This window comes from Pelmatolapia mariae, linkage group LG10_11 (assembly GCF_036321145.2).
Source record: "Pelmatolapia mariae isolate MD_Pm_ZW linkage group LG10_11, Pm_UMD_F_2, whole genome shotgun sequence".
NCBI lineage: Eukaryota > Metazoa > Chordata > Actinopteri > Cichliformes > Cichlidae > Pelmatolapia > Pelmatolapia mariae.
Window position 1 is genome coordinate 56,820,226 of NC_086236.1, and position 20,823 is coordinate 56,841,048.

Consider the following 20,823-nt stretch of genomic DNA (forward strand, 5'->3'; position numbering starts at 1 on the left):
AAAAAATCAAATCGAATAATAATAATACGAAATTTATATGTAATGAAATTAGTCAGCATTTTGGGCAGATTTTTAAAAAAATATTTTTACATGGAGTTCTGTGTAGGAAGCATATTGTGGTAGAGGTTGTATTAATCCTGCTGAACTGATATGATTATATCTCCCTAAATTTATTACACTGTTGCAAATGACACGTCATAAAATCCCAGTAGTCAGTGGACTAGGTGCCATAGTCCACTATATCTCCCCACTTTATTAAAGTCCGTGTGCGTGTGTGTGTGTGTCGCTGTGAGTGAGGGTGACAGGCAGCCAATCAGCACCTCTGCAGCTGTCTGCTCCCTCCCCTGCAGCGCAGCTTGGCTCTCAATAGTGCATCGATCAGCTGTGCTGCAATTACTGCTGCTTAAAACCCTTCAGAGCAGGACATTCATCTGCGCTCCCAGCCTTTACCTTTACCAAGATGACCCTCCAGGTAAAATACTGCGTTTCTTTGCTCTTTTATTATTGTTATTATTATTTATTAGATGCTACATTATCGCGATGAACCGAACAGCGCATGCCGTCTTCTGGCCGTATGCAGTCATCCATCTTTGACGGCGTGTGAAGGGATGAAGGGAAGTCGTGCCTAAACGCGTTAATGCTCTCGGCTCAGTGGTCCTGATGCTGCTCTTAGAATTTAGAGATTTCCCGCTGGCTGCTTAAAAGCAGAAAATATGAAAACATGATGAAAATTCACTAGATTCATTGTTTTTCTCTATGAGAAATGAGAACATGTGGAGGTAAACTGGATCTATATGCAAACATCCGCTTTTTGACCAATGGTCAGCATTCAGAGCTGGATCGTTATATATTTCAGCTGCTCCTCAGTAAAGAGTTAAAAGGTTTTTAGGTCTTTGTGCATATTAAAAATGGTTCCTGTGGTCTATAATTATCAGTTCTGCTGTGTCCCAGATCCTTTGAAAAGCAGATTATTTGAGTAGGCACACAGGCTCTGGTCTCATATAAAAGCCCATTGTTTATCTCCAGCTTGTGCAACAATCAGTTTCCCAGGACTGCCCCGTGCCTAGAATACCACACTCACATTTCTTATTCAGTGCTTGTAACTCATTAATATGCACACTCTCGTATTCGATGTAATTACTTTACATTCCTGCTGGACTTTATTGCAAAGAGAAGAAAGCCTCCAGTCCAGTGTTTTCCCATCACAGACACGCTGCTTATGTTTTCTGAATAATTAATCGCAAACATAAAGAGTGTTCATGTCACCTGCAGGCAGAATTTGACAAGGCAGCAGAGGATGTGAAGAAGGTGAAGGCCAAGCCCACAGACGAGGAGCTGCTGTTCCTGTATGGCCTTTATAAACAGGCGGTTGTTGGAGACATTAACACTGGTAGGACCCGCTACAGAGAAACTGAATCACTCCCATAAAGAGTTCACTAAGTTCAGATTTTTTTTTCCTCCTCTCTGTGTGCTTTCACAACTGTAGAGAGACCAGGAATGCTGGACCTAAAAGGAAAGGCCAAGTGGGACGCCTGGGAGTCGAGGAAAGGTAACGAGTTAGGAAAGCTTGTGATTGTTACATTTGTCCACGAGAACTAAACACTTTAACTGAAGGTGCTGGGAAAGTGATTCATTAGCAGGTTATAGATCATACAAGGATATATGAGACAGATATTTTTTGCCAAGTTTACAGCTGGAAACTGAGTTTCACCCCTTTGCAAACATGGAGGAATCTGCTCCAAATTAGGTGTGTTCAGTGTCAAATAAGACTCACAGGAGGTAACTTTTAGGAAATTAGAAGTTAGTCATTGTCAAAATATCCAAATATTTTCACCACTTAGTTTCATCCAACATCACAGGAACTTTTTAATTTTACTTGCTTACTCATTGATTTTTTAAAATGTATTTTTTAAAGTAAAATTACCCTCAAAAAATGTTGAGTTAAGGCATTTGCAGGTTAACTCCATGATTTAGCTGCACACGAGCTGTTTCTGCAAGTCTGTGTTTAGTGTTGAGTACTTGAGAAAAAGGTGACTACATGCAGATTTTGTTGGGTTTTTTGTTGTAATAGGTTCATTTTTAGTGACATCACACTTGTGCAAAGAGTCAAAGGGTGGTGTTGAGCACCACTCATTTCTTTGTATTTTGCTTCCAATGACTCAAACCATGTAAATGATCTTGAGCAATAGCTCTCCAGGCTTTCTGAAGGTCTTTCAAAGTTTGCCTTTGGACATTGTTTGCTCCTTTAACTCATTTTCAGTCCAGTCCTTGTACCTGACCATTTTCAGAGGAACTGTTTTATTTGTTAAGCCATTTAGCACTGAATCATTCAAGGAATAAAAAGTTACCTAACTCGAGTAATGATCGAGAGACAACTGATCAAAGTACCATTTTTAATCTTTATCTTTAGGCCCTTTGTTACTAGCAGCCTGTTGCACAAACGCATCATTTGTTCACGTCTTTTGCTGAAGCTATGAAAAAAGCCAAAGATAACACAGTTTTTTAACAGAAGTATTCATGACACAGTTTATAATCTGGCAGCATGATGATGATCCCCAAAACACTGCACACATATACACACAGATTTTTAAAACTCCAGTGTTTTAAAGTTTTATATTTTTACTTACACATTACCGTAACAAAAACACAACCCAGATGCCAGCTTCCATGGTGGTGATTTATCAGAACCTGTTGAGCTCATAAAAGGAAGCGTTCTGTGCTGTCTGTGAAATACTTTTTCTTTTTTTTGGATTTATTACCAATAAACAGACCTGATCTTTTCTAAGCATCTTCATCACGAGAATCTCTCCCATAGTTTAACCAGCTTTTCAGTGCTATGGGTGAAAGGCTCTCTAAGCATGTATACAAATAGGAGAAAACTCCTTTAAGACATTATTATTTAAGTCCAAATCACTCGTAATTTGAACTCTTTCAGGAATGTCCAAGGATGACGCCATGTCGGCCTATGTCACAAAGGCTAAAGAAGTCATCAGCAAGTACGGGCTGTGAGACGTCCATGAACTGAAGAGGCAGCAGCAATGAAAACAGACTACTAATTCAGACTACTAAAACAAAGCTGCTCTTTACTTAAAAGAGCAGCTTTGCTTCCAGAGGCCATAATTCTGCACAATAATGTGATTTTAAAAAAATGTCTTTCTATCCTTGATTTTTTAAATTACATAGCTCAATTGATTTATGAATTTTAATGATATCTATGCAGTCTTTAACATATTAATCTTTCTATATGTACTGCATACTGGACTTGTAGCTTGAATCAAAACAGGACAGTTTAGATGTTGGCAAATGTGAACAAACACGTTTTGAAGATTAAACCTTTTTCTGCATTGTTTCCTTTCTTTCATTTGTGCTTGTTTTTATTGAGAGGTTGATTTTTCTTTGCCTTCAGTTTAAATGTTGGCATCAATTATGTCCCTCTTATGTTAACACATAAGAGATGCTCGCCAGTTAATGATTGATAAATGGTGATGAACAAAATGAGAAAACAACCTGCATAAAATCTTTACACAGAGAAAGGATTTTAGGTTTTATTCATGAAGAGGCCCGACTGTGGTCAGTGCAAACGATTACGGGAAGTTTTGATTGACATACAGTTATTCATACTTAAAAGAGTTGTCTTAGCTGGAACTAAACTTTGATCCAAACACGGAATAGAATACCAACAACTGCTTTGGTGCCAACCTAAGTGGACAACAGGTGCACTGGAGAGGCAACACCACAACCCTCAAAGTTCATGGTGGTGGACACAGATGGTTGCTCTCTCCTAATCCTCCTTACTGGTTTCTCTCTAGTTTTTGTTTTGCTGGTGTCCTGACAGCTGCTGGCATCTTCATGGCATAAATTCAACAATTTTCTGGAAATGTTTTAAAATATGTCAGCATCACACAGTTGCTGCAGATTTCCATGATGCAAATCTCCCACTGTACCACATCCCAAAGGTGCTCTCTTGTGTTAAGACCTGCTGACTGTGGAGGCCGTTTGAGTACAGTGAACTCATTGCCACGTTCAAGAAACCAGCTTAAGATTATTTTAGTTTTGTGACACAGTCCATTATCCTGCTGGATCCATGCTTTCATGTTGTTTCATTAGACCAGCCAATGTTTTTCCAATCATCTGTTGTCTAATTTTGGTGAGCCTGTGCAGACTATAAACTATGTTTCCTCAGTTTCTTGTTTATAGCTGACAGGATCGACATCTCGTTTGGTCTTCTGCAGCTGAAGCTCATCTGCATTTAGGGATGTTCTTCTGCATACAGTTGTTATTGCAGTTACAGTAGAGCTGGCTGTGTTGGAAAATCCCAGTAGATCTGCATTTCCTGAAACACTGAGACCAGCCCATCTGGGATCAACAACCACACCACTTTCGAAATCGCTTAAATCACCTTTCCCCCTCATTCTGATGCTCGCTTTGAACTCCAGCAGCTCCTTTTGTTCACGTCAACGTACCTAAATGCTTTGAGGTGCAGTGTGATTGGCTGATTAGATAAACAGGTGTACCTAATAAAGTATCCGGTGAAAGGTGTGGTTTCATGTATTTTTCAGGCCTAATCTTTCTAAAGTTTTAGGTTGTTGCCACACACTGCCTGACCTCACCCTTCAAAGCCTCTTTATTATTTCACTCATAAGTAATTCAAGCCAGGGCAATTGCCCGCGCATGCGCAGTGAGCTGTTCCGGGCTGGCTTAAGTCTATGGTTTAGTGGGGTAAAGGTGAAGGGCTACAGCTGCAGTCCAGCACAACAACTGAACGGCTACACCGGCTTATATAAGAAACCAAACCCGCACAAGTTCACAACATTTCCGCTGAAAGCCTACAGAGCCCGCTGCAGGTGAGCAACGGGAGCTAACAGTCCAGGTTTACAGTGCAGTTAAAGTAAGCTAACGAGCTGCTCCTCAACTGTTTGCGTTCGCACTCGACATTAACGCCGACAGGAGCGACACGAGCGACTGCACCTTATCAGCTCAGTGTTACCCGGTTATTAAGTGTTTATTGTAAACAGTTTGGTCGTTTGCACTAACAGGTCTCTGCCCGAGTACGGAGAGGTAGGAGTTTAATAGTTTTAATGTGGTGCTGATAGCTGAGCTCAGGATTTGCTGAGCCTTGTTCAGAAACATTTTAAAGCTGTCAGATGTATGAGCTGTCACTGTGACACAGTATGCAACTGCTCATGTTTGAGACTTACACAGTGCAAGCCTTGCTGTTGTTTTAAATCTGTTACCCAAGGCAATAAATAATATGAGTGTTTTTACCTGGAAGTAATGATGAATGCGCTTTCAGCATTGTCAGCTTACTATCCAGGTGTTGCTGCTTTAAGTACTAGATAAGGTGGTTGTTGAAGGTAAAATGCTATGAAATGCACAGTTTAAATGTTTTACAATGAATTTTTTTAAATGTCATAAACCACAAAAGCTTCATGTGTTCAAAGCAAAACCAGTCATAATCACAGGGTTTATAGTGCTGTTATTTTTCAGTATTAAAAAAATATATATAACTTCTTTTAAATGTATCCACAAAAAACAAAGAGTAATTAGTGTTATCAAGGTTTGTCTGTTATATAAGTCCCCACCCTGGTATATCAGTGATATAAAGCGTGGAAAGGCTCTGCTTCATATCACTGTAATGTTTCTTTTGTGACAGGGGGAAAGAAATGGCAAATCAGCTGTCTCAGTCTCTGCCGGAGCAGACCTTTCAGTACCAAAACAGTCTGCCACCCCTGCCTGTCCCCTCACTGCAGAGCAGCCTTTCTAAATACCTGGATGCAGGTAGGATGTTTGCTGTCATCAAGTTAGTCAGTTTCCAGGCTTTTGTAAATATTTGTCATGTGACCTTTCAGTTGTCCGTATATCGTATCTGTTTGAAACTTGTCTGTGTCACAGGTGCAGTTTGTGGTTTTCTATTAACTAGATGCCAGCGTTAGTGATTCTGGTCTGTGATTCTAGACACACGGTTTCTTTTTCAAAACAACATAAAATAAGATGTTAAATAAATAAATAAATGCTGACAATTGAGAATTTAATTCAATGGAAGAACACAAATTATTTTAAAAAAAAGTGTAGGCTGAAGCTTAATTACACCTACGCTTTTTACATTTCGTTTTACCAATACAAACACCAAAGATGATACAATATTAGGACTAAACACTGAACTAGAACAAAAACAGTCATACTGTACCCCAGTTTTATATTCGTTTACTGCCTGACTTTTGAGCATTTTTAATTTACATAGTGAAAAATCTTTTTTGAAGTTAGTTTTTTTTTTCATTTTTTTCCTGCTCCAATTAAAAAAAACATGTAAATAAAGTTTGTAAAGCATGTTGTTGCAGTGCTGAGATTCACTTACTAATTTTAAGACATCGAGTTAAATGAATATTCTGCTGGTTTCTTCTTAATAATCAATTTATAACTCTTAGAGTTTTCTTCTATAGCATATAAACTGGATTAGTGTTGGTTGTGTATACGTTTGCGCAAACCTCCACACAGTAGATCATATATTTACCTATTAGGATCAATATAGCATGTGTGTTAATTTTCTTATTTAAAATGTTGTTTTATACATTTTTGCAATAGTTTGTTTTTAGCTCATTTATGTGAGCATTCCAGCATAATTTATAGTCAAACTGTAGGTTTCATACACTCATTCAAATTAAACTTTTAATTTGTGCACCCCTGAGCCTCTGACAATGGCTGTAAATGCTAAACAGTTATGGCAAAATGTCTGTGAAACCTGCTGAATCAAAGCTGAAGCTGTGCACTTCAGTTACATCTTCATTGTTTAATTTGAAATCCACTCTTGTGGTGTGCAGAATTGTGTCATTTTCTAAAAGCTTAGGGATTTAACTGTAGCAGGAATCATGCAGGTGTTATCAAATATATGTGTGAATGTTTTAGAACAAGTTTATATGCACTCAGTCAAACCATTAGAAACACCTATAAACACATATGTACACATGAGTATTTTCTGTATCCATCCATCCTCCCAACCATGTTCTGTATCTGGGTGACGGGGGCTGCAGTCTAAGCAGAGAGGCAGCCAGACCTCCCCTCTCCCCTGACACCTCCTCCAGCTCATTTGGATGTTCCCAAGCCAACTGAGATACATAATCTGTCCAGCATGTCCTGGATCTGCCCTGCGGTCTCCCTTCTAGTGGGACATTTGCAAAACACTTCACCAAGGAGTCGCAGGAGGTATGCTGGTCAGATACCTCAGCTACAACCTCAGTTGACTGGAGCAGCAGTCGAGTCTGGGGATGGGTATCGTTTAGGTTTTATCCGATACCGGTGCCAAACCGGTACTTTTGAAACGGTGCCGGTGCTTAAACGGTGCTCAAACTGGTGCTTAAAGAATGGAGAACACAAAATTGGTCCAAAAACCTCTCATGTTCAGCTGTTTTGTTTTGTTTTGTTTTTGTAAAAGGATAACAATGTTAGCCTTTTCTGCAGCTATAGGGCATATATGGTATCACTCTTGGTTGGAAGCAGTGCTTAATCAATGGAAAAAACACAAACTTTGTCCAAAAACCTCTCATGTTTAGCTGTTTTTTTGTAAAAAGATAACAATGTAAGCCTTTTCTTCAGCTATAGAGCATATATGGTATCACTCTTGGCTGGAAGCAGTGCTTAAACAATGGAAAAAAACCCACAAACTTTGTCCAAAAACCTCTCATGTTTAACTGTTTTCCACTTTTTCTTTGGTCATTTTAGCCTTTTTGGCCAGGGTGAAGGGAGTACCTGCCATCAAACAAGAAGACAGCCGCATGTAACTACGACGGTGTTTGCTAGTTCACCTTACGTGCATTAATGTAATAACATGGTTAGCCTACTCAACGTAAATTACACACGAACAACATTAAGCTACTCACGCAGAGAAGAACGGCTGCTGCTGCCATCATCATCCTCATCATTTCTGCTACACTGGCAGGGCTAGGGGCCAGGACTCTACTCTTCGGGTTTTTGGGGGATGTTGCTAACTCCGGGTCCGATAACAGGCACCACACCCGCAGTAGATGTGCCGGTGTGAGGTCTCACAGCAAGCTATCAAACACGGCGCATTTCTCGGCTTTAAAAAAAACCGCTATGCGTCGCCAGGTGTTTCATCGGATTTGAGGTGTTACCTCCTTTGACAGTATCACAGTACCAGCTTAAAGCACTTGTTGCAGGCTGCTGAGTTTGCATCTTTTGCTGCGAAGTACAGCCAGACTTTGACTGCTTCGCCTTGGGCATTTTTAATCTGTAGCTCTGCTCTAAAAGAACGTACGTACCTGGACCCGCCCACTATCCTTGGAAACGTAAAATGATTGGCTAGAATTGGCTCAGGAAAAAAAAAAAAGCACCGAAATAAAGCACCGAAATGTGCGCTGCTTTTCGGTCTGGTTACTACCGTTTATGTCAGAACCGGTGCCATGATGGCACCGGACACCGGTACCCATCCCTAGTCGAGTCCCTATCTGTTTTGACTTCTGCTTGGGAGTGATAAAGATGTGGGTCTGGTTTTTCCAACAAAAGTCCCTCCAGGTGTGAGAGCTGGTGAAAGAAGATGTTTTCCAAGTGTGGAGCCATTCCTCTTCAGTAATAACAATGTTCAGTCCCTTTACTCTGCGCTGTTTAGCATAGTTTGTTTCTTCCTTATTCATTGTTACAATACTACGGTACAGCCGACTTACTAGACCATTTCTATTCCCTAAGTTATAAACATCCATGAATATCTGGATAACATTAGGGACTTTAATTTTTTTTTTTTTTGAAAAGTAATCACAAAGCTGCAAATATCTGTAAAAATCATGTTTATCCAACTTATGTTTCTGACATATCTCCTTAAAACTACACAAATGCCACCCCTTGGCAATTAAAGATATAGATGTAATACTGCAGTAAACCCACTGTCTGCATCTTATGTCTTGTAATGGTGGCTTAAAAACAGGATTATAGGCAGGCCACCTTAATAATTTGATCTCTTTTTGCAGTTCCTAATGATTGGCCACTTTCACCCACGCTTAAAAGAAAAATATCACCCACTGACTTACTGTTTTGGGGATTTCTCCTTCTTTTTCTATCCAGCCAAGTAATGATTATGTTGGTGTGTTCAGTGGAGATAATTCTGTTGTCCTGGGTCGATCCAAATATTGATAGTATCGATACCAACGCTGGTACTGGTAACAGGTCGATGATAGCATGATTGTTGTGCATTATCTTGTTGTTGTGGAAAGTAAAAATCATTGATTTACTGGTCATTAAAATGTGTCCAGAATTTGCAAATTGATGTTGATTCATCTCATAAATCATGACATGCTGCACTCCACAACATAAGCTGCCTTTATGGGATAATTATAGCTTATTAATTATGGATCACTTGATATTGAATCGATACTAAAATTACACCAGTACTCTGAGCTCCTCATGACTGAACTCCTCACACTGACTCAAAGTTAGAGGCAAGCCACCCTTCAGAAAAAGCTCATTTCCACCTCTTGTATGTGCAATCTCATTCTTTTCGGTTACAGAGCTCCCTTTTGCTGTCTTTGGTTTCCATCTCTACAGTGGTCGTGAGTAGGGCTGCCACAAACGATTATTTTGATAGTCGACTAGTCACCGATTATTTTTGCGATTAGCCGACTAATCAGATCATGCATCCATTGGACGTACAATGTACAGCTTATTGCACCAGCATGCATCTGCTCTTATATAACTATCATTAGCTTACAGCTTTAAGTGTTTAAGGTGTGTGCTAACTAAAAATAAAGACAAGATGATAGTTTATTAAATTTTAATGAAATTTGCAGATTGTTTCAGTGGAGTTTAATAAACTCAGCCGTCTGCTCCTTGCTATCTAAAATATAACAGGACACCGGAGTATATTCTCGAGCATCTCACACTTCTGATAACCAGCTGTCTGCTTGACTTATTCAGCTGTGTAAAAACTATAACTTTAATCTCAGGCAAACCGATTTACTCACGAACAAATAAAATACTGAAAAAAGCCAAACAATAACATTTTTAAGTTATCTAAGTGACTTATATATCATGTTTAACCTGAGTAGCGAAAGACGGCGGTGGGTTTGAAAACAATTTGCCGGCAGTCCGGTGTTCTCACCGGCTCTAGTGAGCCTTGCCCCTGGCTAGCTATCGAGCTGGTGGGTAACAGACGTCTCCGAAAACGTCGGAGCGCTTTTGAAAATATGTGGTGTCTTGATAAACTGAGCAGATATTTGAAGTTTACACAGCTACATTCTCGCCTGAAAATATGTTAAACGTTTATTTTGTGACCCAGAAAGTATAATAAGAGTAATATTAAAACTAACTAGCTACCGCCATTGTTGGAAACTGAGCAGGGCCGCGCTATGAATTCTGGGACACAGCTTCTTCTTTGTCGGGGTTCAACGACAGCTGGCATCCTTGTACATGCAGTGCTGCCATCTTCTGTTTCAGTCCGTTATTACACTCTTAAATCCTACTACTTATTCCTGCGTCTTTTGGGATCTTACAAAGCTTCAAACGACGCGTCGACTATTAAATTAGTCGTTGACAATTTTGATAGTCGACGTAATCGTGACTAGTCGACTAATCGTGGCAGCCCTAGTCGTGAGGAGGATTAGAAGGACTTCCACTAATAGAAGTGGAAATGCTACAAAGTGGCCACATTTTGTTTTCGTCACTCTCTCAACCAGCTGTTTAATGTGATTATCAGCCTGAGCTTTTCCAGCAGTCAGCACGTAAGCAGCTCAGTCAAACAGCTGGATTTAGGTTAGGTGTGTTTGGGGTTTATTGCCCTGCTTTTACCTTTAACAGAATTTCACATTTCTGCCGATAACTCTAACCATAATTTTTCACCTTATTTTCTCAGGGTGGTCCTGCCTAAAGTTTTTGGACACTTTAAACCATTTTACATCACGAGCCACATACAGCTCACTTTGATCTTATGTGGGCCAGACCTGTCAGTGTAAAGAAGTTTAACTACACATTTAATTCCTGAGATGTTTTAATATAAGACAAAGAAGAGCAATTTCAATAGTATCTGTTAGTTTTTCTAAATTATGTAGAAAAATGCTGCTGTAGTAAATGAATAAAATCTGTCAGCAGGACTGGGCTTAAATTTAAGATGTAAATGATATTTTTCAGAAATTATAGCTGAATATTTCAGCTATAATTTAATTACTTTGGTATAGCATGAATGCCCATGGTATATTTCTTTATCAGTAGGAAAGGTGTAAAGCTTGTGAAAATACCATTGAAGGTTCAAACTTTTATGTCCTCCTTGACATTTTCCTAAGCCATCCAGTGGGCTAGATTGGAGTCTTTGCCCGGCCAGTTCTGGCCCCCGGGCCTTATGTTTGACACCCCTGCTTTAAACAATGTTACAATGTTTCAGACTGACTGTCTGAAAGTAATGATGAGTCTTCAGTTTCTCTTTCATGACCAGTTTCTCTAATAACATTGATTGAAAGAGTAGCTTGATTGTTTTTTTTCCCTCCCTGCTGTCACCAAGTGATTTGATTGTTGTGATTTGGCGCTATATAAGTAAAGTTGAATTAAATTGAATAGGAGTTTTTCTTTGTACCAAAGCCTAAGGAAACCATTCAGTAAGCTAACTTTATTAGCGTACCGGAAGTGTGACTGAAAAACAAAGCACTCTAGCTTTGTTGGCACATTTCTGTCTCTGCATCATTTCATGTGTTTCATTTGTATATTTTCTGTAAAAAAACAAAAACAAAGTAAAAACAAAACAAAGAATCCTTTAAATAAACAGGTGTGATCACACTTGTTGTTTTGGAAAGCAGTTACTACATCAAAACAAAATGACCAGAAGCTGGCGCCCTTGTTCAACAAAGGGACTAATCTTCCATGTTTTCACTTTGTGCTTCAGTTCGTCCGTTCGCCTCTGAGAGAGACTTTAAAGCTACGGAGGAGACTGTGAGGAAATTCCAAGCGGGTGTTGGCCAGGAGCTGCACAAGAAACTCCTCCAGAGAGCCAAGACAAAGAAGAACTGGGTGTGTGTTTGAGATATAAAAGCCTTGTTTTTGTCTTTAGCATCTCCTCTTTAGTTACAAGTGTGATGCAGTTGACTGTTTGATGTTTTTGTTTGCTTTGTCCTCCAGCTGGAAGAATGGTGGTTGGACACGGCGTATCTGGAGGTGCGCATCCCCTCTCAGCTCAATGTGAACTTTGGTGGCCCAGCACCCTACCTGGAGCACTGCTGGCCACCTGCAGAGGGAACTTACCTGCAGAGGGCCAGTATTATCACATGGCACACACTGCAGTACTGGAACCTGCTTCGCACGTAAGACGGGCACACTCGCATGTATGAAAGCTGTGTTTTAGAATGTGTTGCTCTGTCTTTTTTACATTTAAATCTTTCCCCATCACTGCTTATTTTAGAGAGAGGCTGGCTCCTCAGAAAGCAGGGAAAACGCCGTTGGACATGGACCAGTTCAGAATGCTCTTCTGCACCTGTAAAGTACCCGGAGTGAAGAAAGACACCATCCGAAACTACTTCAAGACAGGTAGAATAAACTCTGCTCTTCTCTTTGCCGCAAACTTACCTGCGGCATTTTTACCCTTTTTCTCTGCTTGCTTGTCACCCTTGTGTAACGTGCATGTTGTGCTGTGTCACAGAGCGTGAGGGTCTGTGCCCCTCCCATGTGGTAGTGATGTGCCAGGGGAGGATATTCACATTTGATGCACTTTGTGATGGAGAAATCCTCACTCCTCCAGAAATTCTCAGGTAAAGATTAAACGCACTTGAGAGTAAAACCCAATTAGAAACCTCGTATCCAGACTAAACAGACTGAAGGCCTTTATACAGTGAGCGCAGCCAAAAAGCGACATGATTCTGAATGTCTCAGATTCAAACTTGTTGTGTAGCGTATATACAAACAGAAGTGTTGTGTTTTTAGATGTTTCAGGATGTCAGGGGGGCAATTTTATCTCAGAGCCAGAGCAGCATCTAGCTGTGTGTCTGAGATAAAATAGTATTATTGCACTGTGTGTACTTTCAGCTTTGAACTGTGAGCACAGTGTTCTGATTGGTCAGATCTGTGTATTCACATGTAAAACATCTGAAAAATCAAGTTTGGTTCAAAATGAAAAGCCATATTAAGAATTAGTGAATCCAAAAAATAATTTTTATGCACAAAATATCTGCTCATATTTCAAATCAAATCAAATCACTTTTATTGTCACGTCACATGTGCAGGTACACTGGTACAGTACATGTGAGTGAAATTCTTGTGTGCGAGCTTCACAAGCAACAGAGTTGTGCAAAATACAATAATGTAAAACAAGCAAAATATAAAAATGGCTAATCTAAAAAGTAATAAATATATGTACAATATGTAATGGTATATACATTACTGAATTTTACATATTTTACATATTTTACATATTTTTACATATTTTACATATTTTTTACATATTTTACATATTTTTACATATTTTACATATCCGGCATGTGTAAGCCTTAACAGAACCAGCAGCAAAAGAAAGAGGACATAACTCTTTCTTTAGGAAAGAGTTAAAAAAATAATAACAATATTATAAAGCTTGTTGACCAGTATTCCACTACGTAGCCCAAAGAGCTCTCTGCATTAGCTGAGGAGCAGGGAGGGTGTGGTCACATTTGGATAACATGGCAGCTTGCTTCTCTTTCTTTGCATCCCTCCTACAGAGAGAGGGACAGAGAGTTGCAAAGATGGAGGAAATATTTTAGCAGAAGTATTTATGACACTCTGTATTTATGTAGAAGTAAACAAGTAGAACTATTAAAGAAAAGTGCCTCGTCATCAGAAAATTTCTACTGTTTTTTATTTATCGTCTTGATGCATTCTCAATCATCCAGGAAAGTAAATCTCCAAAAGTCTGGACGTAGCGTAAGATTAAGGAACTGACCTCCCAGCCCATTGTTCCTCAGTGGGCTGGTTTCAGTCACTATGCCAATGCTCTGTTTATAAGATTGGGGAAACCTGCAGTCAGCTGAGACTGAAGAAGTCACTTGGATGAGTGACGAAACGTTTCTCCCACAAAACGCTACGTTCAGATGAACAGAATCAACTTTTGGAGGTTTTTTATTTATTTATTTATTTATTTTTACCACCATAAGAAAAGACTTTAAGGTGCAGTAAAAAAAAAAAAAAGCACACGAAACTTGAAATTATGCTACCAATTTGCCTTCTTCATATGCGTACAGATTTACAGCATAGTGTACTTGTACAGTGTGTCCACCAGGGGGCTGTTTCACATGCATAAACATATAAAACATGGACAGAACCATTGTGATGTCACGCACTGGATTTGGACTTTAGCGCTGTTTTGGTTTTTCGAGTCAGAGGTTATAGTACGGATGCTAAGGGCTAGCATCGGACGTACCCAAACTGAGGCACAGACTTCTTGGATGATCAGTATCGCACAGCGAGCAGTAATATCAGTTAGAGAATCTATTTAAAATGTTCCATTTGATTATATAGCACCAATTCACACCAACGTTTGACTTAAGGTGCTTTTATATTGAAATAAGTCTCAACTATCAGTTGATGCCCTTTGAGCAAGCACTTGGCAACAGTTGTGACCTCCAGCAGAACCAGGCGAGCTGAAAAACTTAGCCCCTTTAGTCACACGCAGCAGACTAGTGCTTGTTTAGATGAACCAATCAGCTTTCTTGATGCTTTGGTCAGCGCAACACGCTGCTGAGATAAGTTAGGGGTGTATACCATTTCCTTTCTGCTTCAGTGTGCAGGAGGTTCATTTCATTTCATTTAGGCTGAAGTCTGTTTACGTTTAGCGTCGTTTGGCTTTTTTCAGGTTACATAAAACATACAGAAGTCTAAAATATTTATTTTGTCTGTTTTTACATATTAAAGTGTTTTATTTTTGTTATTTACACTTTTAATCTAACAGAGTGCTTTAACATGAGCTGCTTGAGTCTTGAGTCTGGAGTTTCATGCAGCAGAAACCAAAGTCATTACTGCTAGCTACAGTTAACTGGCTCATCGTTATGGGCTCAGCTGTCCACACTCATCGCCTAATCCATCCATTCATTTTCCTCTGCTTCCAGATGTCCTGTGTAATTTGGTTAAAGCTGCAGAGTGAAGAGCAAACAAGGCTGATGCAGCATGTGTTTGTTTACCTTTTCAGGCAGCTGAGCTATGTGAAGGAGCGCTGTGACTCAGAGCCTAAGGGAGACGGCGTGGCCGCGCTCACCTCAGAGGAGAGGACTCGCTGGGCGAAGGTAGGGGCGCTCATGTTTGGAGGATTTAAATAAAAAGCTGAATATAGTTTGTGAAGAAGGTCTCATGTTACTGTGGCGTATCTCATGATTAGCGCTTTGTTTACTTTCACTGCAGGCCAGAGAGCATCTAATAAGCATCGATCCACACAATAACACCATCCTAGAGACCATCCAGAGCAGCTTGTTTGTCATTTCTCTGGATGAAGTGAAACCCTACTCTACCCCAGAGAACTACTCAAATGTACGGACTGCACAGATCTAAAATATGACTCGCTATTTAAATAATGAGAAAGAGTTGTGTCTGATTTACTTGTTTATTTATTTTCTTTCCAAATTTTGTACTTTTGAGTTCAGATGACCGCAGAAGCTCTCACCGGCAACCCCACCATCCGCTGGGGTGACAAATCGTACAACTCAATCGTGTTTTCAGACGGCACGTTCGGATCCAATTGTGATGTGAGTGTGCTTGTTCGTACAAAACTGCGCTGAGATTCAAGATGATCGTACTCATTGATTTGCCAGTGAAACATGCTGTCCAACCAAAATCAGCTGTTTTAATACCTTAAAAACTCGACTTGTTTCGCAGCATGCGCCGTATGATGCTATGGTCCTGGTGTCTATGTGCTGGTATTTGGACCAGCAGCTCAAAGCTACAGAGGGCAAATGGAAGGTAAACACTTGACGGTGCACATCGTGTCAAACATTTCCTGACTATTCTTTTCATTTTTCTGACACATGCATGTCTGGGATTTTCAGGGCTCAGATGCAGTCAGACCGGTGTCCTTCCCCGAGGAACTGGTGTTCACTATGGATGAAAAAGTCATTGGCGATATCAGTCATTCCAAAAAGCAATACATCAAGTCGGTGAGCTATCGTTAATCCCAAATGAAACCTCAGAAAACCCCTGATGACACTGAATAGGCAGAATAGGCACGTTTCCATGAACTTGCTGGAAAACACATAATTCTGTCAAGGAAAGATGTGAAAACACATTTACAGAAACCTAATAGAATAGAATAACATAGAAAAGCCACTTTATGGTCATTCAGAAGTTATATCAGAGCAAAGATTCAGTGCATTTACTCGCCTTCAGACTGCACAACATGAATCTAACATAAAATAAATAAATATAAATCTAAAGATATGAAATATAAAAAAAAGGATCTAGAATATAGTCATGTAAGAATATAATAAAATTGTATCTTTATATATGGATAAAATATTATTAGGGGGGAAAACTGTACAGGAACTTAGGAAAAAAGTATTTTTCACCCCGTATAGCAGCAGAAAAACATACATCCACCACCCCAGACATAAAAAAGCTCTGCCGTGGAACGTCAACAAGTCGTGGAACGTCTTAAGAAAAGATGAGTGTAGCGTTAAGAGAACTGTTCCTACCCTGAGGAGTGTACTATGAAGGAAGTTCAACACCTAAAACCCCACACGGAGATGACGGTTATAACAACAGTCATCAGTAACTTTCTCTTTTAAGCTAGGCTTTCCGCTCTGAGCGCGCTCACATAAAAAAAGGGGCTTTTCACACGTCATGTGACTCCTCTTTCAACCCACACAAAATGATCCCTTTGAGAACCGCCCGCTTCAATCAGATACATTATCAGAGGATGGTAATAAAAGGGTAAAATAATACAGTAAGATGCAACACTTGCAGATTAATGCTGGTGAAAATCCTTAATCAAAAAATGTCTAAGTTTCAGTTTGTTTTAATGCTCCTGGTGCTGCTGTTTATTTGTTACATGACAGCTACAGATTAGAGCTATGAAACTTGATTAGAGACGTGGAAATCACTTCAGTTTGGTGTAGATCAAAGTGAAATGAATTTTATTGATTAAACAGCTTTTCATGTTGTGTGTTCTCTGTTCTTAGCCGCAGATTAGAGTGAAGTGTGATAACCTTTATACATTTCGGTGATTGTCTTAAAGTCAGGTTTCAGCAACAGTGTGATGCACAGTTTGAACTGCTGTGTCTTTACAGCGGGGTGTAATTCTTGATGTTATTAAGGTACAGTTTAACAAGCTGCACATATAAAAACCTGAGAAAACACACGCACACAGGACACTCCTCTGAACAGCCTAATAGTACGAGAGTGGATGTTGTTGAGCTGTTCCTGCTGTGGTGAAACTAAAATCCTCCATAGATTAACTGCAAACACTGAATCTGTGATGCAAGGTTAGGATTGAAATTTGAAAAAAGTCACATTTGAAATGGTTGTGCAGCCTTTTTCCCACTGATTTTCTTTTCCTGCAGAAGAAAATCTGATTGAGTTAAACTCCATTTGGCTGAACAATGAAAACATATTAGAAGCACAGCAGCAGAAACATAAGATGGGAAATTGATTATTTGCAGGCATCATCAGTCATGCTGACGTTTGCTGTGTGGTCCAGAGCATCTAACCATTGGTTCTTTCTCGGTTTTCCAGGCACAGGACCTCCAGGTTGTGTGTTACGCTTTTACAGCATTTGGTAAATCCGCCATCAAACAGAAGAAGCTCCATCCAGACACTTTTGTTCAGCTGGCGATGCAGCTGGCCTACTACAGACTGCACAAGAAGTAAGCTGTGGTTAAGCACACACTTTTATTATCATTATTGTCAGTGACATTCGTGGCCCTGAAGGTGTCCTCTTTCCTCTTATAGGCCAGGAAGTTGTTATGAGACGGCAATGACGCGCAAGTTTTATCATGGCAGGACTGAGACGATGCGCCCCTGCACCCAGGAGGCTGTGAACTGGTGTAAAACCATGACGGACCCCACATGCAATGTGAGTGTGTTACAGTATTTGGGAAAATCACAGAAGAGCAGGAGAGAAGAAGCAATCTCATATTCGACCTAAACGTTTTCCTCTCAGGATGGCGTCAGGAGGAAGGCCATGCTGCAAGCCTTCAGTAGACACAATGACCTGATGGCTGAAGCACAGGAAGGACAAGGTTAGTTCACTTTGTGATTCCTGCTTCGTGCTTTTTCCTGACTACACTTGGCCCTGTAGGGTGAAGTGTCCCATTTTAGTCTCAGATTTGAGGTGCAGCTACAAGCAGTGTGCAGAATAGAGGTGTAGGGCCAAAGTATCATCACTAAAACAATGACTTTGATCACTGGTAGTTTTGTTTCTGTTATTAAACTTGTTGGCTTAATTTTTGTTTGCCTGATTGAGCAAAATGGAGCTGCTACATCCTCCACTGGACTCTTCTGAACCAGTAAAAATCTGCTTTAATTCAACATCTACATTTATCTGTTGTACAAAATCGTTTAGCCCGTCAGCTTCCCTATGTAGGACTTGCGGGCTGAGCCAAGGCTGCTGACATCACAAAGAACCATCTTTGTAGTCTCTTTGAGTTTTTATGCCCTACTTCATGTGGTCGTGTGATATTGTTGCCAGGTTTTGACAGGCATCTTCTGGGGCTGTATCTTATTGCCAAGGAGGAGGGACTTCCAACCCCAGAATTATTTATGGATCCCCTTTACGCAAAGAGGTACGGCAGCCAGAGCTGATTTATCACATGAAAGCAGTAAATTAAATTTCTGCTCTACTAGTTTATAATATATGATCTATTGGAGATAATTTAATTAAATATTAAATCCCAGAATGTTACAGTGCAGTATCCAGAATCTGCTTCTCCATAGTAGCTGCTGCAGAGCAAAGGCAGTGCATTAGGTTTCTGTCTGTGACTGTTGTGTTTGTGTCTGCAGTGGCGGTGGGGGTAACTTTGTGCTGTCGTCCAGTCTGGTGGGCTACACTACAGTTCTGGGGGCTGTGGCTCCCATGGTGCACCATGGCTACGGCTTCTTTTACCGCATCAGGGATGACAGGTGAGCACATGAAACGCGCTTTCACTGACCTGAAAACCTGTGGGTGGGTTTTTTGTGAACCTGTGCTGCATATGTGAGATTTGCCAGTTCTGTAGAATTTATAAAAAGCAAGCTAAAGATGTATACACTTACTGGACACTTTATTAGGTACACCTTGCAAATACTGTGTTGCACCCAGGTTTACCTGCAGAACTGTCTTAATTCTTCATGACAGACTTAACAAGGTGCTGGAAACATTCCTCTGAGATTTTCAATAGCTGTATTCAGATCTCTGCTCCTCTTCCTTCTAGGATCGTGATCTCCATGTCAGCGTGGAAATCCTGCCATGAGACGGATGCTCCATCACTGTTCAATAGCTTCAGTAGCTGCCTGCATGAGATGCTCCACTTAGCCACCACTTCTCAGCTATAAACCTACTTAAGCAGGGAAACAGGATAATTTAATGTCCATGTTGTACCACAGAGAGCCTGTTTTAAATATCAATGCACTTGTAGTTGTTCTACTCAATGGTGACAGCTAGATCAGCACGAATCAATGCAAAGGTGCAGAATCTGTACCTCTTTTTTTTTTTTAATGTAAACGTAAATTACTCAAGATTTTATGTAGTCATTAACATTGTGTAAACTGTTCTTTTGGGTGTACTCCCCCCCTTCTGTTTCAACGCTCGTTTTTATTTTGATTGTGTAGTTTGAAATCCTGACAGTATTATTCCACATTTTAAGATAATATGTTAACCGCTAAGTGGCTAACGACTCCTGTTCGCCTTAGTTTTCACTGTGAAAAAGCTCTTTTCCAGTAATTGTAGAAAAGAGCTGTTAGGCTTGAACTGAAGCTGAGTAAAGTTAAACACTACTGAATCGTGAATCGTAACACTGTGTATGGAAGCTTGTTTCTAAAGCTTTTGCAGAGTTAATTCAACATTTCTACTTCAGGTTCAAAGAACCTGAAATTTTAACTAATGGATGGCAGAAACAAGCTTCTACTGACTATTGTGGACAAATAGTTGATCGTCTTGTCAAAACAGTGCCTACAGATAAAGGAAATGCACTTGAATACCACAAGAGGACGTGAATGTACCCCATCACATGAAGTGCACACACTGGGCTAATTTAAACTCATTAAAAGAGAGAAGTAGGCACGACTCGTGTAAGTTTGTCTTCCAGTTTCTCCAGGTACCAATTCCTTCTACACACTATGCAACTTTGTTTTTATTTTCATGTCCAAATTAGGGCTGCCACGATTGGTCAACTAGTCACGATTACTAGTCGATGCATCGTTTGAAGCTTTGTAAGATCCCAAAAGACGCAGGAATAAGTAGTAGGATTTAAGTGTAATAACGGACTGAAACAGAAGATGGCAGCACTGCATGTACAAGGATGCCAGCTGCCGTTAAACCCAGAAGAAGAAGAAACTGTCCCAGAATTCATAGCGCGGCCCTGCTCAGTTTCCAACAATGGCGGCAGCTAGTTAGTTTTAAATATCTTATTATTCTTTCTGGGTCACAAAATAAACGTTTAACATATTTTCAGGCGAGAATGTAGCTGTGTAAACTTCAAATATCTGCTCAGTTTATCAAGACACCACATATTTTCAAAAGCGCTCCGACGTTTTCGGAGACGTCTGTTACCCACCAGCTCGATAGCTAGCCGGGGTTCAAGGCTCACTAGAGCCGCTGAGAACACCAGACTCCCGGCAAATTGTTTTCAAACCCACCGCCGTCTTTCACTACTCAGGTTAAACATGATATATAAGTCACTTAGATAACTTAAA

The 20,823-nt window shown here is 40.1% G+C and overlaps 1 protein-coding gene across 5 annotated transcripts; it reads left to right on the top strand.

The window, feature by feature from the left end:
- Positions 1-306: 306 nt before the first annotated feature.
- On the top strand, positions 307-20,782 carry LOC134637595 (acyl-CoA-binding protein homolog). 5 transcript variants are annotated; one of them, XM_063488050.1, is made up of 18 exons: positions 307-472; positions 1,273-1,390; positions 1,487-1,549; positions 11,873-11,997; positions 12,106-12,287; positions 12,386-12,510; positions 12,623-12,731; positions 15,137-15,230; positions 15,346-15,471; positions 15,585-15,686; positions 15,817-15,900; positions 15,987-16,094; positions 17,668-17,798; positions 17,884-18,007; positions 18,095-18,173; positions 18,623-18,716; positions 18,934-19,053; positions 19,344-19,579. In XM_063488050.1, exons 1-18 carry the CDS (start codon positions 461-463, stop codon positions 19,462-19,464), a joined length of 1,917 nt encoding a protein of 638 aa, XP_063344120.1. In that variant the 5' UTR covers positions 307-460; the 3' UTR covers positions 19,465-19,579. The 5 variants fall into 5 exon arrangements, 4 of the variants coding, with proteins under 4 accessions (XP_063344120.1, XP_063344119.1, XP_063344117.1 ...); XM_063488047.1 differs by lacking the exons at positions 307-472; positions 1,273-1,390; positions 1,487-1,549 and adding exons at positions 4,691-4,844; positions 5,654-5,778 and having other exon boundaries at positions 19,344-20,781; XM_063488048.2 differs by lacking the exons at positions 307-472; positions 1,273-1,390; positions 1,487-1,549 and adding exons at positions 4,883-5,058; positions 5,654-5,778 and having other exon boundaries at positions 19,344-20,782.
- Positions 20,783-20,823: the final 41 nt, after the last annotated feature.